The 27251-nt window shown below is 46.9% G+C and overlaps 1 protein-coding gene across 2 annotated transcripts in view; it reads left to right on the plus strand.

Moving 5' to 3' along the window:
• Positions 1-27251, plus strand: part of PLCD1 (phospholipase C delta 1) — a 60852-nt gene that overhangs the window by 7674 nt on the left and 25927 nt on the right. The window contains exons 1-2 of one of the 2 annotated variants that reach the window (XM_081163607.1): positions 11594-11909; positions 22381-22545. In XM_081163607.1, the coding sequence (XP_081019733.1) occupies positions 11810-11909; positions 22381-22545 (265 nt within the window). In that variant the 5' untranslated portion in view covers positions 11594-11809. Of the gene's footprint in view, positions 1-11593; positions 11910-22380; positions 22546-27251 lie in introns of those variants that run through there. The other variant, XM_081163608.1, reaches the window with a different exon arrangement.

Consider the following 27251-nt stretch of genomic DNA (forward strand, 5'->3'; position numbering starts at 1 on the left):
TCAAGAGTACAGTGGTACCTCGGGTTACATACGCTTCAGGTTACATACGCTTCAGGTTACAGACTCCCCTAACCCAGTAATAGTACCTCGGGTTAAGAACTTTGCTTCAGGATGAGAACAGAAATCGTGATCTGGCGGCGCAGCGGCAGCAGGAGGCCCCATTAGCTAAAATGGTACTTCAGGTTAAGAACAGACCTCTGGAACGAATTAAGTACTTAACCTGAGGTACCACTGTATTTCTAAACATTGCAAGCAGTGCATTTTAAATAACATAGCCAAGGTGCCGAATTCATTTGGGCAGCGATGCTGAAGCAAGCACAATTCTGTATGTGCGCCAGGAGGAGCTTCGGGTGTGACTAATCACATTTTTGCTTTCGGCCTTCACCAGAGAACTCCAGTAACGCAGCCGTTCTCTGTGATTCACCCCTCAAATTACGCATTGCCTGTCCTCCTTCTCAAGACCGGTTTTCTCATGTGCAACAGCCACACAACAATGAAAACTATGCTTCCGATCCCATGATGGCTGGTTATTATCCTATTAACACATTGTCTGTCATTATGACGGGCCAGGTTTCAACGTATCTGCTGGATGGCAACGACTCCTGTAGGCCGGTGAAGGGAGAAGCCATGTCCCTCCTGGTGGTGTTAGTAATACAAATCCCATGCTTCTTGTCTGTTGCCCATTCTGGCTGAGGCTGACAGGGCAGTGTGGAAGGGCCAGGGTAGTTTAGAAGCTGAGGATCCCCCACCAAGTGTGGCAACAGGGGAATCATGGGAATCAGAGTCCTCTTCATGCCAACTGTGGGACTAAGGGCAGAATAATAGAATCGTGACCACTGCAGATGGTGACAGCAGTCGCGAAATTAAAAGACTCCTGCTTCTTGGGAGAAAGGCGATGACAAACCTAGACAGCATCTTAAAAAGCAGAGACATCACCTTGCCGATAAAGGTCCGTATAGTTAAAGCTCTGGTTTTCCCAGTAGTGATGTATGGAAGTGAGAGCTGGACCATAAAGAAGGCTGATCGCTGAAGAATGGATGCTTTTGAATTCTGGTGCTGGAGGAGACTCTTGAGAGTCCCATGGACTGCAAGAAGATCAAACCTATCCATTCTGAAGGAAATCAGCCCTGAGTGCTCACTGGAAGGACAGATCCTGAAGCTGAGGCTCCAAGACTTTGGCCACCTCATGAGAAGAGAAGACTCCCTGGAAAAGACCCTGATGTTGGGAAAGATGGAGGGCACAAGGAGAAGGGGACGACAGAGGACGAGATGGTTGGATAGTGTTCTCGAAGCTACCAACATTAGTTTGACCAAACTGCGGGAGGCAGTGGAAGACAGGAGTGCATGTCGTGCTCTGGTCCACGGGGTCATGAAGAGTCGGACACGACTAAACAACAACAACAACAACAACAACAAATAGAATCATGGAATTGCAGAGTTGGAAGGGACCTCCAGAGTCATCTAGTCCAACCCCCTGCAATACAGGAAGCTCAACTAAAGCATCTATGACCGATGGCCATCCAACCTCTGCTTAAAAACCTCCAAGGAAGGAGAGTCCATAACCTCCTGAAGGAGACTGTTCCACTGTTGAACATGGTGCCCATGCAAAGTTGTCCAGAACCGCTATCCTTCCTATTGCAACGCCTCAGCGTGACTAAGACGACATTCACACCAAATGTTCAAAATACAGTGGCACCTTGGTTCTCAAACTTAATCCATTCCGGAAGTCCGTTCCAAAACCAAAGCGTTCCAAAACCAAGGCACGCTTTCCCATAGAAAGTGATGCAAAATGGATGAATGCCATTTACCTTCCCGCTGGAGCGGTACCTATTTATCTACTTGCACTTTGACGTGCTTTCGAACTGCTAGGTTGGCAGGAGCAGGGACCGAGCAACAGGAGCTCATCCCGTCGCGAGGATTCGAACTGCCGACCTTCTGATCGGCAAGTCCTAGGCTCTGTGGTTTAACCCACAGCACCACCTGCATCCATCTTGGTTTTTACTTTTTGAAATATGGCAACCCTAGTTTAAGGTAGCTTCCTATGCTCCAACATTCAGATCAAAGCTGAATGTGCTGTTGTTTTCAATTGTGCTTTAACTGGATGTGTCGCAAGCTATTGGGGGTGGGGGTAGGGGTTGAAGGCAAAAGAAATGGATGAGTTGAGGCAACCCCGCCTCAAACTCCAAGCTTGTGTTAAAAGCACATTGGCACAGAGCTAAAGCAACGACTGCAGAACTGCCTTGCTGATTCCTAACGCTTCCACAAGGTGGAACATTTAGATTACGAAGCAAGGGCGACGGGTGACACAAGCAAATCGCAGAAGGATCATAACTCTAATCCGGTTGTGTTGCTTCCTAGGATTATCACTCAAATTACTATCAGCAGGGCCATGCATTTGGGGAAACAGAGCTATCATAGACTGCTATTTTTCAGGTGGGATTTAGTCTCATTGAAGCGAATTCAGGTTGTGCAGTTGAAGTGCATTTGGTGGAACAAACCTGCTTCCAAAAAACAACCCAGATTTTGCAGAGCAACACTCCTGCGAGGAAGGGTTGCCCCATTTGGGACATCGTAGTTTAGAGAAAAGGTGAGTTGGGGATAGGGACGACAGAGGTGTACAACCCTAGAAATCACGGACATTCAGTGAAGCAGAATGTTGGGAGATTCAGGACAGAAAAAAGAAAATAGTTCTTCATGCAATGCAGAGTTAAAGGTAAAGGTAAAGGGACCATTAGGTCCAGTCGCGGACGACTCTGGGGTTGTGGCACTCATCTCGCTTTATTGGCTGAGGGAGCCGGCGTACAGCTTCCGGGTCATGTGGCCAGCATGACTAAGCCGCTTCTGGCGAACCAGAGCAGCGCACAGAAAAGCCATTTACCTTCCCACCGGAGCGGTACCTATTTATCTACTTGCACTTTGATGTGCTTTCAAACTGCTAGGTTGGCAGGAGCAGGGACTGAGCAACAGGAGCTCACCCCATCGTAGGATTCGAAGCGCTGACCACCTGATCGGCAAGCCCTAGGCTCAGTGGTTTAGACCACAGTGCCACCCGCGTCCCGCAATGCAGAGTTAAGGTCTTCTTATTGTTGTTCAGAAAGGAAAGTGGCAGAGAAAACGCACTGGCAAACGCGACATAACAAGTGCTCAATGCAGCATCTTATATTCTCCCCGCAAGTAAATAAGAATGAATGCTCAATAAACAGCAGGCATCATATACGTAACCTCCCTGCAAGATTAGAGCAAGCAAATGGGGACGAGTGCTCAGTAAAGAGGTCATTGGGAATACAGCCAGATCCATACGGCTGCAATCCTGTATGCCGGAGGTCACCAATGGGCACGTTTTTGGGACAATGGTCACATTTAGAATTTTGAGAAAGTGCCGTGGGCACCAGTCACAAAATGGCTGCCATGGGACACAACATGATTGCTTCTGGGATGTGTCACACCACAAAACAGCTGCCCTGGCTAAAAGAGGCAGAATTTCAGGGACTGGGCAGAGGAGGAGGAGGAGGAGGAGGAGGAGGAGGAGGAGGAGGAGGAGGAGGAGGAGAAGAAGAAGAAGAAGAAGAGGAGTTTGGCTTTGATATCCCACTTTATCACTACCCTAAGGAGTCTCAAAAAAGGGACGCAGGTGGTGCTGTGGGTTAAACCACAGAGCCTAGGGCTTGCCGATCAGAAGGTTGGCGGTTCGAATCCCCAGGACGGGGTGAGCTCCCATTGTTCGGTCCCTGCCCTTGCCAACCTAGCAGTTTGAAAGCACGTCAAAGTGCAAGTAGATAAATAGGTACCACTCTGGCAGGAAGGTAAACGACGTTTCCATGCGCTGCTCTGGTTCGCCAGAAGCGGCTTAGTCATGTTGGCCACATGACCTGGAAGTTGTACGCCGGCTTCCTCGGCCAATAAAGCGAGATGAGCGCCGCAACCCTAGAGTCGGTCACGACTGGACCTAATGGTCAGGGGTCCCTTTACCTTTACCTTTAAGGAGTCTCAAAGCAGCTAACAATCTCCTTTTCCCTTCCACTCCCACAACAAACACTCTGTGAGGTGAGTGGAGCTGAGAGACTTCAGAGAAGTGTGACTAGCCCAAGGTCACCCAGCAGCTGCGTGTGGAGAAGCGGGGAATCGAACCTGGTTCACCAGATTACAAGTCCATTGTTCTTAACCACTACACCACACTGGTGTAGTGTGACCGCCTCCCCATCCTGACCCTTCCAGGAGGAGGAGGAAGACAGTATAGATTTACAACAGGGGTTTGAGGGAGGTTGCAGCTCAGAGGCAGATGGGCGGAAAAGTTGGGAAATCTTGGGAGAGCCGGAACAACACTTGGCTGACACGTTGTCATTAGAAAGCATCCCAGACCCTCCATCTCCCAGAAGATGGCAAGCCTTGAAAGTAGGAGAGCAAAGACCTCAAAGACAGAGGGCACGTAGCAGCACCCATAGAAGTGATGAATGAGGAAGTGGGAGATGGGGGGTGGAGATTCACTCGGGACAACGCCATTATTCAAGAGGCTGGGTTCTATAGCCTCTCTCTGTGAAGATTGAAATAAAAAAGGACAGTAAGAAACTTTTCCTTGTCTTTATACAGTGGTGCCTCGCAAGATGAAATTAATCCGTTCCGCGAGTCTCTTCGTCTTGCGGTTTTTTCGTTTTGCGAAGCACGGCTATTAGCGGCTTAGCGGCTCTTAACGGCTTAGCGGCTTTAAGAAAAAGGAAACTCGCAAGACGTTTCGCAAGAACTCGCAAGACGTTTCGTCTTGCGAAGCAAGCCCATAGGGAAATTCGTCTTGCGAAGCGACTCAAAAAACGCAAAACCCTTTCGTCTAGTGAGTTTTTCGTCTTGTGAGGCATTTGTCTTGCGGGGCACCACTGTACAGTGGTACCTTGGCTTACAGACGCTTCAGGTTACAGATGCTTCAGGTTACAGACTCCGCTAACCCAGAAATAGTACCTCGGGTTAAGAACTTTGCTTCAGGATGAGAACAGAAATCCCGTGGCGGTGACAGCGGGAGGCCCCATTATCTAAAGTGGTACCTCAGGTTAAGAACAGTTTCAGGTTAAGAACGGACCTCCAGAATGAATTAAGTTCTTAACCTGAGGTACCACTGTACTTTCCTGGGCATCCATCTGGGAGCCGCTGACAGCATCCTGACACCAAAAATGTTGTGGGAAAGGCCTTCCCCTTTCCTATCAGCAGCTGGACAAATGGGGAAACGACCTCTGTGCCCGCTCACTCACAGAGAGAGGCTTTTGCCTTCTTTCTGGTTAGAATCACAGAATTGTCGAATTGGAAGGGAGGGGTCCCTGAAGATCATCCAGCTCCCTTGCAGTGCAGGAATATGCAGCTCTCCCGTACGGAGGGGGTGGTGGTGTATGCGGGCAGGTTCAAGGGGGCAAGTTCAACGTAGGAGAAAGGCTGAGCCAGCGCAGACAGGGAGTGAGCAAGAACAGGAAGCCGTGTCCCCTCGCACACTGGATTTTTGAGGGCAACATCTTCCAAGGCCTTTCATGGATGCCATAGGAGGGACTGGCAGACCCACAGGCTCCCAAAGGCCCCACATTGGCCACCCCTGCTCTAGGCACAATTTTTTCTTCTTTTAGAAGCAGGAAACGGCCACAGCCTGTTTACTCCCCCTGTTTCACTTCCACCCCATATTTGCTTCCCCATTTTTGCCACCCTTCACGTCCAGCCTTCCCCACATCTCTTTTCTGCCCCTCTTCCCCTGTTTTGCTTAGACTCCTTTCCTTGTTCTCCTCCATTAGGGAGGCCTTCTGCACACAGAGCAACTGCACTGCTACCCTGTTGCGGCAAGGAGCCTGGTGAAGGAAAGCAGCCTCCTTATTTCAGTCTTCTCTTTTGGGTAGAGTTCAGGGCAAACCGGTTCCCACCATTTGTAGCAGAGGCCAGATTTGCATGGGGCAGATTGACCGGGCTTTGTGTCACTCATGGATTCACCTCCTGCCCCCTTTTAATTGTTATAAAAAGCATGTCTGTCTGTCTGTTTGTCTGTCTGTCTATCTACAGTGGTACCTCGGGTTAAGTACTTAATTTGTTCCAGAGGTCCATACTTAACCTGAAACTGTTCTTAACCTGAAGCACCACTTTAGCTAATGGGGCCTCCCGCTGCTGCCGCCGCGCCGCCGCCGCCCGATTTCTGTTCTCATCCTGAAGCAAAGTTCTTAACCTGAAGCACTAATTCTGGGTTAGTGGAGTCTGTAATCTGAAGCGTATGTAACCTGAAATGTATGTAACCCATCTATCTATCACAATCTGTCTATCTATCTATCTATCTATCTATCTATCTATCTATCTATCATCTATCATCTATCTATCTATCATAGGGCTGCCATACATCTAGGCTAGAAAATGTCCAGGAAATCCCATGGCAAGCCGTTTCGGAAGTGTTGGAGGTGGTTTTTTTGGCAAATTTTTAAAAAGATAGCTGAAAAACTTCTCTCTTTTTTTTGGGGGGGGGAGATTTTGCAAAAAGAAGCTCAACAACTCTCCCTCCCCCCACAAAGAAAAAAGCTCAACAACTTTGCCCTCCCCCCAATAAAAGCTCAACAGCTTTGCCAAGAAAAACTCAACTTTTTAAAATGTGGCAACCCTAATCTACCACACTGGAAAAACATAATAAGAAACACTTGGAAAACATTGTACAGTGGTACCTCTGGTTAAGAACTTAATTCGTTCTGGAGGTCCATTCTTAACCTGAAACCTTTCTTAACCTGAGGTACCACTTTAGCTAATGGGGCCTCCTGCTGCCGCCACACGATTTCTGTTCTCATCCTGAAGGAAAGTTCTTAACCCGAGGTAGTATTTCTGGGTTAGCGGAGTCTGTATCCTGAAGCATTTGTAACCCAAAGTGTTTGTAACTCGAGGTAGCACTGTAGTGTCTCTGTAACATGCAGGGAGGGTCGACAACCCACAATAATTCATAATCCACTTTGCGTTCTTGAACATGGAATATGATGCGAGCAGATCTCACCCCTCTGAGGAAAAACATAATAATGAAAGCCCAAACCCACACCTGTGGGCAGCCTTTAAGAATATACTGGAGATCAGCCTCCAGCAGTACAAAACGTTCTGTTAAAAAAAGGAAAGGGCTGAGGTTATATCAGTGAGTCTTTTTCCCGTTAAAGTTAAGTAATTGCTGACCGAGTCACTGACACTACAAGCCCTCTGATTTTTCAGAAAGTTATTCACCTGAGTTCCTCAGCGAGGTGAGGTAAAGAGAGGAGGATTAGGCCCTTAGTGTACGCAGGGAACATTTTCATATCCACTTAAGTGCACATGTGCTACATCATATGATCTCTGTGTAACGTAGAATGTCAGCAGGAAGAATGCTGAGACATCAAAATGGCATATTATGTTACCCGTTCACACCCCAACGAATGCTAAGTCATACTCCTGCCAACCTAGCAGTTCGAAAGCACGTCAAAGTGCAAGTAGATAAATAGGTACCTCTCCAGCGGGAAGGTAAATGGCATTTCTGTGCGCTGCTCTGGTTTGCCAGAAGTGGCTTAGTCATGCTGGCCACATGACCCGGAAGCTGTACGCCGGCTCCCTCAGCCAATAAAGCGAGATGAGCGCTGCAACCCCAGAGTTGTCCGCGACTGGACCTAACGATCAGGGGTCCCTTTACCTTTACGTAAGCAAAAATGTATAGAACGAGTACAAATACCTGCTGGAAATGTAAAAAAAGGAAGAAGGTACCTTTTGCCACATGTGGTGGTAGTGTAAGGTAATAAAAGCTTTCTGGAAGATGATATATAATGAAATGAAAAAAAAAATGTTTACAATAACTTTTGTTAAAAAACCAGAAGCTTTTCTATTAGGAATTATAGGTACTGACGTTCCAAAGGAGCAGAAAAGATTTTTTATGTACGCGACAACAGCTGCACGGGATGGAAAGAAGACCAGGGATGGAAAGAAGAAAGAGTCCCTACCAGAGAGGAATGGCAAACTAAGCTGATAGACTACTGTATTTTTCGCCCTATAGGACGCACTTTTCCCCCTCCAAAAATGAAGGGGAAATGTGGGTGCGTCCTATGGGGCGAATGCAGGCTTTCGCTGAAGCCTGGAGAGCGAGAGCGGTAGGTGCGCACTGACCCCTCTCGCTCTCCAGGCTTCGCGGACCTCTCGGCAAGCAGCGGGAACGCTCCCGCTGCTTGGGGAGAGTTGCCGGCATCCCGAAGCCTGTGCGCGCTGATCTCAGCGCGTCCAGGCTTCGCGGATCTCTCCTCAAGCAGCGGGAGCCACTGCTGGGCTCCCACGGCTTGCAGAGAGCTGCCTGTTTGGGGGCTGGGGTCGGGGGAAGCTCAGGCTGCCCCAGCCCCGCGCCTGGGGGAAAAAATTCCCCCCCCTTTATTTCCCCCCCAAAAAACTAGGTGCGTCTTATGGGACGGTGCGTCCTATAGGGCGAAAAATACGGTACATTGAAATGGCAAAGCTGACTAGAAAGCTCAGGAATTGAGGGCAAAAATTTTAAAAAAGAATGGGGAAAAATTATAATTTACCTAGGAGACCACTGCAAGCAGATGGAAACATTAGCAGGATTTTAATCTCACTTTTCATGCAACATATATTATGGACAATATGGACTGATATAAAATATAGATTATAGAATAATATGCAGTTGTAAATGTTGACAATAGGACCCATTTAGGGGGTGGGGGGAAGTCTTGAGATTCAGAGTACAGTGGTACCTCGGGTTAAGAACTGAATTCGTTCTGGAGGTCTGTTCTTAACCTGAAACTGTTCTTAACCTGAGGTACCACTTTAGCTAATTTATGGAAGGTACAGCTATCAATATTAGGGACGCGGGTGGCACTGTGGGTTAAACCACAGAGCCTAGGGCTTGCCGATCAGAAGGTTGGCGGTTCGAATCCCCGCAACAGGGTGAGCTCCTGTTGCTCGGTCCCTGCTCCTGCCCACCTAGCAGTTCGAAAGCATGTCAAGTGCAAATAGATAAATAGGTACCACTCCGGCGGGAAGGTAAACGGCGTTTCCGTGTGCTGCTCTGGTTCACCAGAAGCGGCTTAGTCATGCTGGCCACATGACCTGGAAGCTGTACGCTGGCTCCCTTGGCCAATAAAGTGACATGAGCGCCACAACCCCAGAGTCGGCCACAACTGGACCTAATGGTCAGGGGTACCTTTACCTTTACCTTTTACAGCTATCAATGGTTACTGACCACAATGCCTTCATGGTCAGAGGTAGTAATGGTTCTGAATTCCAGTTACTGGAAGGGAGAGAGCTCTTCTGCACAGGTTCTGCTTCTGGGTTTCCTACAGGCATCTGGTTGGTCACTGTGAGAACAGGATTATGGACTAGATCAGCCATTGGCCTGATCCAGCCGGCTCTTCTTTATGTTCTTAATTTGTCAGTGTTGTATCAGTACTGAGCATCGGTTATTAAAGGCCGCCACTGCTGCTTTGGGTTTAATCAGAGAGTTATTATGAGGCAAGGGTTTTTCAAACTGTGCTGGGGAGCCCTGGATTCTTCAACGGCAGCCTTCCCAAACTTGGTGCTCTCCCTCCAGGTGTTTTGGACTACAACTCCCATCAGCCCCAACCAGAATGGCCCCACGAGCCACAGATAGGGATATCATAGAATCATAGAATCATAGAGTTGGAAGAGACCACAAGGGCCATCGAGTCCAACCCCCTGCCAAGCAGGAAACACCATCAGAGCACTCCTGACATATGGTTGTCAAGCCTCTGCTTAAAGACCTCCAAAGTAGGAGACTCCACCACACTCCTTGGCAGCAAATTCCACTGTCGAACAGCTCTTACTGTCAGGAAGTTCTTCCTAATGTTTAGGTGGAATCTTCTTTCTTGTAGTTTGGATCCATTGCTCCGTGTCCGCTTCTCTGGAGCAGCAGAAAACAACCTTTCTCCCTCCTCTATGTGACATCCTTTTATATATTTGAACATGGCTATCATATCACCCCTTAACCTCCTCTTCTCCAGGCTAAACATGCCCAGCTCCCTTAGCCGTTCCTCATAAGGCATCGTTTCCAGGCCTTTGACCATTTTGGTTGCCCTCCTCTGGACACGTTCCAGTTTGTCAGTGTCCTTCTTGAACTGTGGTGCCCAGAACTGGACACAGTACTCCAGGTGAGGTCTGACCAGAGCAGAATACAGTGGCATTATTACTTCCCTTGATCAAGATGCTATACTCCTATTGATGCAGCCCAGAATTGCATTGGCTTTTTTAGCTGCCGCGGTTTCCGTTCCATCCTGGATGGGTCACAATCAGCTCTGTTTTCGTTCTGCTGCAGTTCGGCTTCTGTGAAATACATCATCCGTGTCCCTGTCCACTATAGCTGAAACCTACTTAATAAATTTTATTTCAGTTGAAGGGAAACATAATAAAGAATGCAGGAAAAAACACAATAATTTACATTAGCAGACTAACGAAAGGATAGCAAATACTGCTCTGGTTATCTCTCTGACTACTGCAACGCACTCTACGTGGGGCTACCTTTGAAGGTGACCCGGAAACTGCAATTAATCCAGAATGCGGCAGCTAGAGTGGTGACTGGGAGTGGCCGCTGGGACCACATAGCACCGGTTCTGAGAGATCTGCATTGGCTCCCAGTACGTTTCCGAGCACAATTCAAAGTGTTGGTGCTGACCTTTCAAGCCCTAAATGGCCTTGGTCCTGTATACCTGAAGGAGCGTCTCCACCCCCATCGTTCAGCCCGGACACTGAGGTCCAGCGCCGAGGGCCTTCTGGCGGTTCCCTCATTGCGAGAAGTGAGGTTACAGGGAACCAGACAGAGGGCCTTCTCAGTAGTGGCACCCACCCTGTGGAACACCCTCCCTTCAGATGTGAAGGAAATAAGCAGTTATCCTATCTTTAAAAGACATCTGAAGACAGCCCTGTTCAGGGCAGTTTTTAATATTTAACACTGTACTGTTTTTAACACTTGATTGGAAGCTGCCCAGAGTGGCTGGGGAAACTCAGCCAGATGGGCGAGGTATAAATAAGAAATTTTAATTATTATTATATTATTATTGCTCAAGCTCGCTTGTGTGATTTCTGTTCCCGACCTCGGACGGACGTGCAAATTGCGGGAAATACTGCTCCCATCCCCGATAGAATTATGCAACACCTTTACCCACAGCCCCATAGCTTTTGCAAGAGAATTTCCCCAGGCAAAGTAATTTTCATTCCCCTTGCAAAACCTGTACTGCTTGTCACTATTCTATTCTTTAAATTAAATAAATAAATAAATAAACAAGCAACCCCACATCCCGTATGAGCAGTTCGAATGTCGGCGAACATTCCATGACCTCAGAGCAGTTTGGCCAATAGGGAAATGGGTCTCGAAGACAGGAAGGCACAGGCAACCTTTTATAGCCTAATTACACGTGAGAGGCATTAAAGGAGACAAAACAGTTGGGCACTGAGGAGAAAGGAGGAGAAGAAGGGAAAAGAAAAGACAATGCCATAAATGCCCTTCCAGTGCCATGTCACATGCCAGGCAATCAAGTTTTAATTGCTGGGGAACTTCGTCCCTCCCTTGCCTGGGGATTGGAGCAACACAAGTGCAGTATAACTCAGTCTGTTGCATCCTCCTGTGCTGGCCTGACTAGTGCAAGAGAACAGCGGTTGCCTCACGTCGGACTCTTTCATTTGAAGCCAGCCTCCTCCTGTGTTTCTGTTTCGGCTGTTGCCGGAGTGTCTTTTGCGCCAGTTGTTTAACCACAAGGACTTAGCGGCAGCCCCAGGGCGACCAGGGAGCCGGCTGGGCTGGGGACTGACTCTCCAATGATTGTCCTTGCGTCTCTCTCGGGCCATGCAGTGTTTCCGAAGGCAGCCCAAGCTCAGCAAATCCCAGGAAAACCTCTTGCTGGAAGAGAGCAGGAAAGTGGCAGCTCGGAATGGGAAGAGACTGGGTAAGGGGCTGGTGTCTCAGCCAAATAAATGCCTCCTTAGGCTCCTGGCAGCTCTCTGACAGCAGTGGCAGATGCTTGAGTCTCTGCCGCACCTTTAAAGTAAACCAAAGTTGTTTCTGTGCCTTTTTAAACGTGTGTGTTTATATCTATTGAGTTCAGCACTTATTGAAGATCTACCCTTTCCAAGTATTATTTTTATCAAAAAGTGGAGATCTTCTTTATCTCAATCTGTAGCTCGATTGGATTTAAAAAACGGGTTTTTTAAAATCGTAGATGCATGCGTTTTAAAAACAGTCCATCGCTTTGAGATGTGTTCATAGGAAGTGATTTATAATCTGCGTGTCTATGCAATTTCTCCGCTTCAATGTACTTGATGCAGTGGAAGTTTTTGTTATGTTTTGGGCCAAATAATGCTTGGAGAAATGTTATTTTGAGAATAGCATTTTGAGAAACTGCGTGGGTCCTTTTGTTATTGTTTTTAAGTTTAAGAAAATGCTCCCCCCAACGAGTTTCCCGCGGTCTGCCTGTGGTAGTTTATTGATTGCAATGTTGTTGTGCTGGTGGTTGTTATCATGACTACTGCAAAACTCAGCTCTGCTCACCTACTGCTCTGAAATACTGTAAACTGAAAAAGAAAGAAACAGGAACTTTATGTTTCCTTCCCTCCCTTGTTGTTGTGGCTTCAGTAAATGGCTCTTGCAAGGGGCTGTAACACTAAGGCTCCAGACTTAGCCATATACTGTATTAAAAGAATTGTGGCTCTTAGAATGATAAGAGCTCGAAGGAGCCCTCCAAAGGTCATCTGGCCCAACCCCACTGATGGGTGGCCGTTCAGTTGTTGTTGCTGCTGCTGCTCTTCATTTATACAGAACTATCAATGTGCACGATGCTTCATAAGGAAATAAATACATGAATAAGGTGACACAAGCAGGCCAGTGCTCCAAGAAGCTTGCAGTCTATGTTTTGATGGTAAGGAAAACGGCACAGAGATGGTTTCTAGAAAGTCCAGGGATGAGCTCAGATTGTGTCTCTTCCATGGAACAGTGGGGATGTCATTTCCAGAAAATGCACAGGAATAAGCAGCACTCAGATTTTATACGGGGCAAGAAGTGGTCTGACCCCTTTGGTTACTGTATTTAAAGGACTCTGGTGTGTGTGAATAGGTGTGTGAGAGAGACGTGGTTAAATTTCAGGGGACTGACTTGTGGGTTTCAAGGAAGGCTCCTTTACATATTCCCCCACCCCTGGCAAAAATAATTTGGGAAGGATAAAATGGGGAGGAAGAGGACCGCGTATGCCATCTTGAGCTCCTTGAAGGAAAAGGTGGAATTGAAATGCAATAAATAAAATTTATAAAGGAAAAATAAACCTAGGTCTAGTTCTCAATGCAGAAGTAAAACCACCTGTATCACTGGGATATACTGTACTATAGATGGTGGCTCAAATACCTGAATGCTCTCTCCCTCTTTGCTTTGGGCTGTGAAATGAAAGATTGGCCTCTAGGGCTAATTCTTGGGTCTTCTCGGCTGGATCCTAGTTTTTTAAGGTGGAGAAAATCTTGAAGCAAACCTGATCAAACACAGGCTAGTGCCTTCTTCTGTGGCAGTGATGCTGGTGAAAAAAGAGAGATTTCTCCCCTGATAACTGCTTCCACTCAGTTCTACTCGGGAATAATTTTTGGCAGAGTGAAAAGTCTCTTGTTTTTTGGAGCCTTGGGTTATAACTTTTGGAAGGCCACCGTGGCCTGTTTGTTCAACATTTGGCAGATAAAATCACTTGCACCCACTTCAACTTGAACTCCTGAAAAAATGCAGGTCAGCGGCAGCCTGTTTCTGCAAGAACTTATTTGTCACAATTGCTCAGATGAGCTATGACCCTTCCTCACTTGACCCTTGCTCCTGGCAGCTTCTATAAATCTACCTGTCTGGTTGCAAGAATGGGCTAATGCCTCTTTAAGAGCGAAGGGGTGGTCCCCATTTGAAGGAAGTGGTGGCGAGTCCACTCCTGAAGAAGATATCCTGCGTTTTGGCAAGTGCTCTCAAGTGTGTGGTGATAGTTCACCTCCACACATCCCTGGCTGACTTCTGTGATGTAGACGCTTTCGGTCCATTTTGGGAACTAAAACTGCTTTGGTTGCTCTGGCTGAGGACTTTTTTCTGGGAGAGAGTTAGGAGTAGTGTGACTTTGTTTTGTTTTTAAGATAAACTTAAAAGGTTTACTTACATTTCAATGCAGGCAGCAAATACATCAAAGTCATATGCAGGTGAAAATACTTCTACATTACAAAATACAAAATTAGTTTCCAAAATGGAGTCTGGGTTTTGAGCTGAGCCCACACATGTACATCTCCTCACATTGCTGGCTTGAAAGAGGAGAGCCAGTGTGACTCTGCTGATTTTGGTAAACCTCTTGTCTAGGGATGGGATTTATTGAAAATCTCAATGTTGAGCTTATTTGCACATATTTCCCTCCCTAATTCCGTGCCTTGCTCCTTAGTCTCAAAGTGAGAATCAAGGTTCCCCCCGCCACCACTCTCTGGTTCTACTGAAAATGCAAAAAAATCTAGCAAATTATATGCATTATTTCAGGAATAGGCAAACTCGGCCCTCCAGATGTTTTGGGACTACAACTCCCATCATCCCTGACCACTGGTCCTGTTAGCTAGGGATCATGGGAGTTTTAGTCCCAAAGCATCTGGAGGGCCAAGCTTGCCTATGCCTGCATTATTTTATGTATAGACTTTGCCCTGTGCATCCCAGGTTTCCTAAAGTAACCATCACATAAATAGATGTATTCATCAACAAATATATTAAAAAACATATGCATTATTTTATAAATCTATGCTGTGGAAATATGTTACAGCATGGGACTTGATTTCTTTTGCGTATTATTATTAGCTGGACTTATATGCATGAATGACTCAGACATCAGACAATATAAGAGACGTCAGATACAAGCAAAGCTCAATTGGGTTGGAACCACCACCAAATTCTGTGTATAAATCCATTTAAAATAGATCCCTCCTCGATTCCAATGACTTAACTGTTGTTGCTGCTATTGATAACGGTGTTGTCCTGAATTTCCCTTTGAGATTAGATATAAAGAGACCATTCTCCATGTTTCATCTTCTGGAGAAGTGGGAGCTGCCTTGGTAGTGGCGCCGTGAGAAATGCTCTCCGAAAGGGTTAGGTCTGGTTCTGACACTGTATTCCTCACCCGTATATTCCTCTCTTTGCCCAGACATTTTTGATTGGGGTGGAAAGAAGGTAGATCTCTGGGTGATTTGCAGTGTGGTGTAGTGGTTAAGAGCGGTGGACTTGTAATCTGGTGAACCGGGTTCGCTTCCCCGCTCCTCCACATGCAACTGCTGGGTGACCTTGGGCCAGTCACACTTTTCTGAAGTCTCTCAGCCTCACTCACCTCACAGAGTGTTTGTTGTGGGGGAGGAAGGGAAAGGAGAATGTTAGCAGCTTTGAGACTCCTTCGGGTAGTGATAAAGCGGGATATCAAATCCAAACTCCTCTTCTTCTTCTTCAGGAATCAGCAATGATTTCTGGGGTGCTTACAGATGGTTGTTCTTTGGTAGGAGGAAATCATCCGCAACAAACCCATTTCCCATCCCCAAATTGGGACTTATTGTGGTAAGGAAAGCTATGGGAAAGTGCACTAGAAAAAGTGGGATAACGCTTCCTTGGCACATCTATTGTATAACCTCCCTGCAAACAAACCAGGATGAATGCTCAGTAATAGGTGATGTCATCTGACTTCCCCATATGCTTTGTGCAAGCAGAGGAGGATGAATACTAGGCAGACAGGCCACCTGGAAGCAACCTGATACCCAATTGTTTAACAACTGAAGCAACAATATGACTCCTCTTGCCCTCAATTATATTGCTGAAATAAATAGTGCTGGCAGGGAAACCAGGAGTGGGGTTCTCTGTATGAGTGGCATTCCTTTCTGTTGATCGGAACAAACGCCTGGTTGTTTGCAATAGGCAATGGATGGGGAATCTAGCAAAAACTCCACCATCGTTGCAGGAGATCCCATAAGCATGAAGTGTACCCAGCTCTGTTTTAGATTATGATGTTTTGAGCTGGGTGTATGGCTTCACCAGACCTTCCAAATATCCCTATTTTCCAGAGACTGTCCCTGATTTACAGAAGCCGTCCCGGTTTATGATCTGATCCCAGAATGTCCTGCTTTTACTTAGGAAGTCCCTATTTTCACAGGAGAAATGTTGGAGGGCATGGAATTATGTGACCGCCGAGCCGTTTGCAGGCAATCCTGAATAGGGAAGGTTCTTTTAATGTTCAATAATATGTTTTTATATATGTTGGAAGCCGCCCAGCATGGCTTGGGCAGCTCAGTCAGATGGGTGGGATATTTATTATTATTATTATTATTATTATTATTATTATTATTATTATTGAATAGGCTGTCCCTATTTTTCATCAGAGGAATGCTGGGAGGGTATGGTTTCATTCCTCTACGCTTTGCTTATTTATTTATGAAGGATATTTACAGCAGAATAGAGCCAAAGTTTACGTTACTGATTAATCAAAAAGCCAAGGATCTTGTCAACTGTCTCAAAGGCATGGATTGTTTAGGAACAACAAGTTCAATGATAATAAATTGTTGTTGTTGTTGTTATTATTATTATTATTATTATTATTATTATTATTATGCCCAACCTTATGCTGCTTCCAACCTGCAGAAATAGCATTTCTTTATGCTCTTTTATCTTTGCTTAATTTTGTTTAATAAAATAAAAATAAAAATGGGTTATCAGCAGCAGGGGTCCCATTAATAACAAGATACCTATCACCAATAGTTGATAGAGTTTGGTGCAGTTTGCTACATAGTTTATAGTAGCATCTCATCAGTGCTGTTTGTTGTAACCTCTGTTTATGTTATTTTAATGACAATATATTATTGTTATTAAAATGTATGACCCACCCTTCACCCTAAGGTCTCAGTGTGGGTTGCAACAATAACCATTAATATTAAAGCACAATATTAAAACAAATTTGAACAACTTGCAATTTTAAATTTCTTTGTATCCTTTTTGAATGGAGGGTGGTCAGTGCATTTTAAAAAATGAATAAATGGCTGGCTGATCCAGTGTTTCTGCTCCTGTTTGACGGCTCAGTTGCAGAAGGAGTGCTGGGGAATTTATTCCTCTCAGTATGACGGGATCTGTCCTCTTCTCCAAGCTACTTAACACCTGCAAGTTTGGGCTGCTTTGTCATTGCTATGCAGATGACACCCAGCTCTACCTGTCTTTTTCATCTGACCCAGGTGAGGTAGTGGGTGTTCTGAACAGGTGTCTTGGCTGAGTCATTCAGATGTCTGATTTCACCACCTGCAGCCTAAGGGATGCAGTCTCTTCCTAAAGTTTTGTTTTGAACTTCCGCAAAGCAAAAGGTTTGTGTATTGTGCCATTTTGACTGCAGAAAGACCGGCACACAGAGAACAGAGATTGTCACGCATGCTAATAGCAGTCTGGCCAGTGTATCTGAAGGAGCGTCTCCATCCTCATTGTCCAGCCCGGACACTGAGGTCCAGCTCTGAGGGCCTTCTGGTGGTTCCCTCCCTGCGAGAAGTGAGGTTACAGGGAACCAGGCAGAGGGCCTTCTCGGTGGTGGCACCCACTCTGTGGAACGCCCTCCCATCAGATGTCAAGGAAATAAACAACTATCTGACTTTTAGAAGACATCTGAAGGCAGCCCTGTACAGTGGTACCTTGGGTAACATACGCTTCAGGTTACAGACTCCGCTAACCCAGAAATAGTACCTCGGGTTAAGGACTTTGCTTCAGGATGAGAACAGAAATCGGGCTCTGGCAGCGCAACAGCAGCAGGAGGCCCCATTAGCTAAAGTTGTACTTCAGGTTAAGAACAGTTTCAGGTTAAGAACAGACCTCCAGAATGAATTTACTTAACTCGAGGTACCACTGTATAGGGAAGTTTTTAATGACTGATGTTTTAATATATTTTTACTCTTTTGTTGGAAGTTGCCTAGGGTGGCCTGGGAAACCCAGCCAGATGGGTGGGGTATAAATAAATTATTATTATTATTATTATTATTATTATTATTATTATTATTATTATGGCAATAGTGACGCAGCAGCTTGTGAGTTGCATGGCGCAGGGACTGTCCATACAGTGAACACATGCTTCCCCCTCTCCATTGATTATTATTATTATTATTTTGTGGTTTTGGTTGCTGTGATCTTCTCACTCGGCCATTTTTCTTTCTCTTTTCACCTTTCCCCTCTTAGAGCAGGGAGCTGGAAGGATATTTGTGATACTGTTCCAAAACTGCCTGGAGAACACATTTCCCCCAGTCCTTTCCTGCTGGGAACCGAGAGCACTTCATTGGCTCTGGTTTGGACTTCTCCCTGACTTGCTACTTATCTGTCTGCTGGGATTCCCAGCAGCCCTTATGGTTAATCGCCCGGGCTAGGTTTGCACGGTCAGACAAACCATAGTTAGGGTCAACAAACCATGGTTTGCATTCTGTGCAAACTGGGTCAATTTCTTTGCTTCACAAGGCTCTCTCTGTTTAAACCGGCCGCGGGGTGAAGTTACAGTGCTACCTCGGGTTACATACGCTTCAGGTTACATACGCTTCAGGTCACAGACTCCGCTAACCCAGAAATATTACCTCGGGTTAAGAACTTTGCTTCAGGATGAGAACAGAAATTGTGCTCCGGCGGCGCCAGGAGGTCCCCATTAGCTAAAGTGGTGCTTCAGGCTAAGAACAGTTTCAGGTTAAGAATGGACCTCCGGAACAAATTAAGTACTTAACCTGAGGTACCACTGTATTTGAAAAGTCACCATATGGAAGAGAGAGCAGGGGCTACTGTGTTGTAGTTTATAAGAAACATATAAGCAGAGATGGAAAGGAAAGCAGAACTTGGGGTTAGCCTGCGTGCATAGCTAGACAGAAACTGAAAGTCCAGTTCACCGATTTAGTTTTGACCCGGGATCCAGCGACTTCAGTTATAGGAAGGACAATTTGCGTGCAAATAAGGGCACTTTCAGGTGGGTGAGTGTTGTGGGATAATTGCTTCTCACGCACGCACATAACATCACTGGCGTCCAAATGCCTGCCTGTGTTACTTTTCCTGTTTGGTGGGAGTTATTGGCTGGAGGGCACCAGGTTGACAAAGGCTGGATTCACAGAAGGGAATTGCATCAGGGTCTACTAGCGATGATGGCTCAGTAGAACCTCCATGTTGAGTGGAGTCTAGCCCCAAGTGCCGGTGTCACGGTCCGGGTTACAGGCAGTCGGAGTCCTGGCTTGGTACAGTGGTACCTCGGGTTAAGAACTTAATTCGTTCTGGAGGTCAGTTCTTAACCTGAAACTGTTCTTAACCTGAGGTACCACTTTAGCTAATGGGGCCTCCCGCTGCCGCCATGCAATTTCTGTTCTCATCCTGAAGCAAAGTTCTTAACCCGAGGTACTATTTCTGGGTTAGCGGAGTCTGTAACCTGAAGCGTCTGTAACCTTAAGCGTCTGTAACCCGAGGTACCACTGTACGTCGGGACCGGGGTAGAGGTCAGGAAGCAGGAATCAGCAGTCCAGGGGCCAGGAAGCCAAGAGTCCACGAATCAGGAAACCAGGAGTCAGGAAGCCAAGAGTCCGAGGGTCAGGAAACCAGGAGTCAGGAAGCCAAGGGTCCAAGAGTCAGGATACCAGGAGTCAGGAAGACAAAGCACAGCTAGGTGGGTAGTGTGTTGCTGTGACAAAGACCCAGAGGAATGCTAGTCTTATATACCCCTCCTGGCCTTTGACACCAGGTGTTACAAGTCTTCTGTCAAGCCTCATCTGTGCGGTCGTGCCTTGCCTTTCCGGGCCAAACTTAGGAAGGCCTCAGTCCTGCGAGGTCCTACCTGTCACAGGGCCTGGTTCCTGCACGCACTCCTGGCAGCCGGTTGCTGGGAATTGATGCCAATCGATGGGAATTGCAAGTGGGGAGTGGGCTGCTGCACTCAGCTCCTCTAGTTGGGCTTCTCATAATGGGCAGCTGGTTGAACACTGAGGGGAATAGGGCGCTAGACTAGGTGGGCTTTGACCAGTCCCTGAAAATTCCTTGCACGGACCAATCCCTCTTTCCAGGGTCATTTGGGAATTTCAGCTTTGCGAGGAGAATAGGGGTCCCAAAACGACTCTGGGCAGGTTCCCAGGATCCTTTGTGGGAAGACACTATGGTTCAAAGCAGTACATGCTGTTTCCAACGTAAGGTGCAAATGTGGCCATAGTCACGCTGGTTTCTGCCATGCCTGTTTTGCTCATCTTGCATCACAGAAGATGTACCAGCTGTAATTATAGCTCTTCACGTGCCCTGAGTGACACATGCAGGCACTGCTGTCTTAGCAGCAGCCTAACTCTGAGAAAGCGCCATTTAAATTGCAATAAGAGGAGGTTGGGCGCAGAGGCAAATTCCTGTTGCGTTTGGCAGATGGTCTGAATTCCTTCTGTGTGCATTACAGGAATGATCTACCTGCTCCTTCTCTGTGTCACAGTGATGCGAAACCACATCACCATACTGTGTGACGAGAAGGGGTTTAGTAATGGACGCATCACATGACAGGGCATTCCACTTCATCAGGTACAGGTGTGGGAATCTCAAGGCTCCCCAGGTGTGGTTGGACTCCAGTTGCCATCAGCCCCAATGGCCAGGGATGATGGGAGTTGTAGTCCAACAACATCTGGAACAACACAGATTTATTTAGTCTGGCAGTTATATCCAACCCCAAAATTGTTGAGTTTTTTAAAGGAAACCCTCCAAATTGTTGAGCTTCTTTAAGGAAAACCCAAAAGTTGTTGAGCTCCCCCCCAACACATTATTATTATTATTATTATTATTATTATTATTATTATTATTATTATTTTATTATTTCGACACTCCAGCCACTACATCTCACTGGCTGGTTCTCCTCGCTTCTCCCTTATAGATTCCAAGCTGGTTTCTTCTACCTGATCTTGGAGAGTAAATTGGAATGTTATCAGCACAGGTCAAAGAGTCACTCTTAAAAACAAAACACAAATTGGGAGGGTGTCTGTTTCTTTGGCAGGCATATCTAGCACTCAGTCCCATTTAATTATTCAAAACAATAGTCACTTGACATGTGGAATCCGAGAGTCAGTCATCGGTGGGGGTGAATGCAAGGAATAAGCCATCAAGTATGGTATAAAACAGGGGTCAGCAAACCTTTTCAGCAGGGGGCCGGTCCACTGTCCCTCAGACCTTGTGGGGGGGCAGACTATATTTTTTTTTGGGGGGGAATGAACGAATTCCTATGCCCCACAAATAACCCAGAGGTACATTTTAAATAAAAGGACACATTCTACTCATGTAGAAACACGCTGATTCCTGGACCGTCCGCGGGCTGGATTGAGAAGGCGATTGAGCCAGGTCCGGCCCCCGGGCCTTAGTTTGCCTACCCATGGTATAAAACAGGGGTAGGCAACCTAAGGCCCGTGGGCCAGATACGGCCTAATCGTTGCTGACCCCTGGTATAAAATCTCTGGGTGGGGAGTGAGGGAGACCTCCCATCCATCATCAACCAAGAAAACTCAGTAGAGCATGAGATTCCTAACTCTGGTTCAAGGTTGGACAAAAGTTTCCTGCGTTGCAGGGGGTTGGACTAGATGACCCTAGTGGTGCCTTCCAGCTCTTATGATTTTGTGATCTCTAAATGGCACCCTGGAATAGCCTTTTTGCTTTAGGCCAAATATGGTAGTCAACACCCCGGAATTGCTACCACTGTACTAATTGTCCACTAGCCGTGGCTGCTAGTCATGAGGATAGCTTTGTAATGATTCCAGATGTTCTACCCCTGGACACTTGTCATGGGATTCCCATCAGTGCCTGGGCACCGTGAGATTCAGGATGCTGGGTCAGATCCACCAGAATGCCTGCTTAGGTTCTTACGGGTGCCTCAAGGACAGCTAAAGGCCAGTAGCATCAGGGATTATGTGCATGTTGTTGTTGTTTAGTCGTTTAGTCGCGTCCAACTCTTCGTGACCCCATGGACCAGAGCACGCCAGGCACTCCTGTCTTCCACTGCCTCCCGCAGTTTGGTCAAACTCCTGCTGGTAGCTTCGAGAACTCTGTCCAACCATCTTGTCCTCTGCCGTCCCCTTCTCCTTGTGCCCTCCATCTTTCTCAACATCAGGGTCTTTTCTAGGGAGTCTTCTCAGGGATTATGTGCATACAATGGTCCAAAAGAGTCTTGTGCAACGAGAACATTGGATGCTGCCTTTTACCAAGCGCCATCTAGCTCCTTGTTGTCTACATCAACTGGCAATGGCTCTGTAGGGTTTCAGACAGGGGGCACTCCGACCCCTTCCTGGAGATGCTGGGTATTGAACCCAGGACCTCCTGAGTGCAACGCAGGTGCTGTACCACTGAGCTATGGCCCTTCCCACTAATTATCCTACCTTTCTGGTGCCCCCTAGGTCTGCAAGATGACAAGGACCTCAAGTTTCTCCTGCGTGGAGGCCACCTGCTGAAGGTCAAGTCCAACTCCTGGAGGAGAGAGAGGTTCTACAAACTCCAGGAAGACTGCAAGACCATCTGGCAGGAGTCCAAGAAGATGCTGAGGTCCCCTGAATCGCAGCTCTGTAAGTCTGCGTCCATCTTTAATGCAGTGTGTTCCACCTATGAACAAAACGTAGTTAGGGGGTGGTTCCTGGGTGGGTGGGGATTTGGGTCTTAGGTGAAAAGAACTCAGGTAAGCCCCCTCCTCTGTCAGTAGATCCCCTTGGGCTGCACTGTTACATCACCCCAAGCAGCAGTGTTTGGCTGTGAGTCCAGCTACCATTTTAATTTCCCACAGTGCCAGGCTGGCAGCTGACTACGCCATACACCAAAAAAGAGAGGACGAAATCAGGCACATATGTGCCTCTAATTTGCACTTGCTAGTTTAGATGTGCAGCTGCTGCCTTGCAGGATATCTAAAGCTAAAGCGTAAACCCTGCACAAATCCAGAGTGGAGTCCCTAAGGCAGTTGGATGGTGCCTTGTACACCTCCTTCTGGCAACTCCTGCAGCCAAGCTGGTGCCAAACGTATTGCTCTGCTTTCCTTTGGACCACATCAGCCAGGCCAAGAGGGGGCTCTTGTTATCTGGGCAGCCCAGGACCTCCATACACGCTGCCCAGACTTCTGCCCTGGGGAGGTCACTTTGGTGCTGCAAACACAGCGGTTTTGCTTCACCCCCAGAGGCGCACTCCATTGTCTCTCAAGACATACGGATACCCACATATGGATAATATATCCTCTTTACTGTGCATTTAGGGATGCGGGTGGCACTGTGGGTTAAATCATAGAGCCTAGGACTTGCCAATCGGAAGGTCGGTGCTTCGAATCCCTGTGACGGGGTGAGCTCCCGTTGCTCGGTCCCTGCTCCTGCCAACCTAGCAGTTCGAAAGCCCGTCAACTGCAAGTAGATAAATAGGTACAGCTCCGGTAGGAAGGTAAACTGCGTTTCTGTGTGCTGGTCTGGTTCGCTAGAAGCGGCTTAGTCATGCTGGCCACATGACCCAGAAGCTGTACGCCGGCTCCCTCGGCCATTAAAGCAAGATGAGTGCCGCAACCCCAGAGTCAGCCACGACTGGACCTAATGGTCAGGGGTCCCTTTACCTTTACTGTGCATTTACTGTGTGATTTTTGCTCTTGACGGAGCAGTTATTTGTAATCCCTCTTTCAATACCGTTTCGGGGTGGTCACACTGCTTGGTTTCCAACCAGTGCACGTCCTAGAGCTTCCTGCTGTTTTCGGGATGTGGGGGTTTGCTGTTTTCATTGCACTGCAGTGCAAGAGTTGGGGTGCAGGTGGCGCTGTGGTCTAAACCACTGAGCCTCTTGGGCTTGCTGATCAGAAGGTTGGTGGTTCGAATCCCCATGACGAGGTGAGCTCCCGTTGCTCGGTCCCTGCTCCTGCCAACCTAGCAGTTCGAAAGCATACCAGTGCAAGTAGATAAATAGGTACCACTGCGGAGGGAAGGTAAACAGTGTTTCCGAGAGCTCTGGTTTCCGTCATGGTGTTCTGTTGCGCCGGAAGTGGTTTAGTCATGCTGGCTACCTACCCAGAAAGCTGTCTGTGGACAAACGCCGGCTTCCTCAGCCTGAAAGCGAGATGAGCACCGCAACCCCATAGTCGCCTTTGACTGGATTTAACCGTCCAGAGGTCCTTGACCTTGACCTAACCTAGTGCAAGAGTGCCCTGTTATGGCAACGATGCAGTAACATTTGGGAAGCATTGCCGAACAACTAATAAAGCAGGTTAATGTGGGGACAGTCCAGTATAAACCCATTATGAATGCGCACGTACAGTGGTACCTCGGGTTAAGTACTTAATTCGTTCCAGCGGTCCGTACTTAACCTGAAACTGTTCTTAACCTGAAGCACCACTTTAACTAATGGGGCCTCCTGCTGCCACTGCGTCACCGGAGCCTGATTTCAGTTCTCACCCTGAAGCAAAGTTCTTAACCTGAAGCACTATTTCTGGGTTAGCGGAGTCTGTAACCTGAACCATACGTAACCCGAGGTACCACTGTATTTCATTAGTGACACAATGCCCAATACACCTGCAAAATGACACCTGTCTGGAGCAGCCCTGAGCCCACGACGAACTGCCACACAGAAGTGCCCTGCATCTTAAGAAATATCAGCAGAGTCTTGGCTAACTTTCCAGTTAACACCCAGTTCCCTCTGCTCATTTAGCGCCCAGCCTTGAAGCGAAAACAAAGTCCTAGATAACATCTAGCTGCTAAAAGCAAATAAGGGTGTGTGTGTGTATGTGTGGGACTTTGGAAAGGAAACCAACCTTAATATATCTTCTGTTGCAAGAAACAGGAATCTGACACATACAGTACATGAAAGGCTTTCTTGAGTCCGACCTAAACTGGATTTTCAAGTATTCTGTGGAATTGCTTGTGCTTGGAATTGTTTCTGTTTGTTGGCGGTTTCGAAGCCCCGGCCAAAGTTAGGTGCACCAAGGCAGGGGAGGGCTTCCTGAGAAGCAAATTCCCTCATAATGTTACAATGCAAATGCAGCTTTCTTAGTCTAAAAATAAATCGTGATTCACAGTCAAAGTGTAAGGATTCCAGCTCTCCTTTTCTTCAAAAGAAAGGTTTTTTTCCTCCCTCTTCAAAATAGTTCTGTATTTCAAGCTTCTAGTTCCCACGGCTTTCTGGGCAAGATCGCATAGGAAGCTGCCTTATATTGCATCAAACGAATGATCCATCTATCCCTGTATAGGGAAGTTGTTGTTTTTTCAATGTTTAATGTTTTATTATGTTTTTATATATGCTGGAAGCCACCCAGAGTAGCTGGGGCAAACCAGTCAGATGGGCAAGGTGCACATAATAAAATTCTTCTTCTTCTTCTTCTTCTTCTTCTTCTTCTTCTTCTTCTTCTTCTTCTTCTTCTTCTTCCTCCTCCTCCTCCTCCTCCTCCTCCTCCTCCTCCTCCTCCTCCTCCTCCTCCTCCTCCTCCTCTCAGTGTTGTCTACACTGACTGCCAGCATCTCTCCAAAGTTTCAGGCAGGGAATGATAATAAGGATTTATTCCATTCAGTTTTAAGGCTCCTCATCTGTGAGCCAGTCTCGTGATTGTGTAAAAGCATCTCAAAGGCATTTGTTTAATATCTGCAGCTCACTTTAACTTGATCCATCAAAGCTCTCAGAAGATACTGTATATCCCAAAAACTTTTTGATTACTTGGCATATACAACATGTTTGGAAACCCGAGTGAGTTTCACATGTGTGCAGCCTCAGCAAAACAGATGCATATGTTCCAACTACCAGGAACAATCTTTATTTGGCTATCCTTGGTAAATTCTCTGTTTTGCTCCCATGCTTGCCTTTTACATTTTATTCATAGAAGTGGGGCCTGCAGAAAAATGTGCCTAAAGGCCCTTTAAAGCCAGTGCTCCTATTTCGGGGGGGGGGGCAGCCAGCCATGCCCACCTCCACAACACTCCATTGCTTTCCCCCTCCCTACTAAAGATGGATTTCATTTTGCTCAGAGTCCTCAACAGCATTTTGGTGCAAATTTTGGCTAATATATTCATCTTTGTATGCAATTTTGCCTAATGAACAGATTTCTGCAAAGCAATTTCCCCCAGTGTAATAGTATATTGTATGTTATTTTCACTAATCTATGAATTCTTGGGACACAGGTGGCGCTGTGGGTTAAACCACAGAGCCTAGGACTTGCCGATCACAAGGTCGGCAGTTCAAATCCCCGCGACGGGGTGAGCTCCCATTGCTCGGTCCCTTCTCCTGCCAACCTAGCAGTTCAAAAGCACGTCAAAGTGCAAGTAGATAAATAGGTACTGCTCCAGCGGGAAGGTAAACGGCATTTCCGTGCGCTGCTCTGGTTCACCAGAAGCAGCTTAGTCATGCTGGCCACATGACCTGGAAGCTGTACGCCGGCTCCCTCGGCCAATAAAGCGAGATGAGCGCCGCAGCCCCAGAGTCAGTCACGACTGGACCTAACGGTCAGGGGTCCCTTTACCTTTCCCTATGAATTCTTAGGCACATTTTCCCCAAGTATACACATTGCTTGGCTGGAAAGTGACATTGCACTGCGAATTTTGACAGACGGATGGGTTTCAGTCATCATACTGTTTTGCAAAGTGCAAATTAAATGACCTGAATCAATTTCCTCCCCCATCACTTTCCTCCACCCATTTCCCCATTTTTGCATTCTCCATATCTGCTTAATTGCCTCCACAGTTTCCTTGTTAACTTTCTTGATAGATTCCCAATTGACTTCCTTTTTTAAAAAACGAAAGCGAACAACCTGGGTCTCCTGCTGAGGGCAGAATGACTATGAAGATGAACTGGAAAACATTCAATGTCCTACCCCAAATGAACTTAATTCACCTTTCGTTTACTTGGCAATTATGGGAACTACTGTCAGGTGTCATTCAGCTTTTTTCTTTTAACTTGTTTAGTGAGCTTTGTTCAACTGAACTAATTCATGCTAGGCACAGGGATGCATTGTAGATCCTGCAGTGAGCAAGAGGGGTTGGGCTAGAAAACCTCTTATGGTCCCTTCCAGCTCTATGTGTCTGCAGTGAGGGTGTCATAGGCTAGGAGGTATAGCAACGCAAAGTTGCCCTTGGGATGGTACAAGTTTTCATCCGGGAAGTGCTGGAGAGCAGGAGGACGCCCAAAGAATGATTTTCACACTTGACAGGATAAGGAAAATGTTGGGCACAAAATCAGCCTGATTAAAGCTGTGCAGAATGTCCTGGCTAGCTTGGCGGGAGCAGCAGTCCAGTTTAATTCATTAGATGCAGAGAAAACAATGGATTAT

The sequence above is a fragment of the Podarcis bocagei genome, assembly GCF_964188305.1.
Source record: "Podarcis bocagei genome assembly, chromosome: 12".
NCBI classification, from domain to species: Eukaryota; Metazoa; Chordata; class Lepidosauria; order Squamata; family Lacertidae; genus Podarcis; species Podarcis bocagei.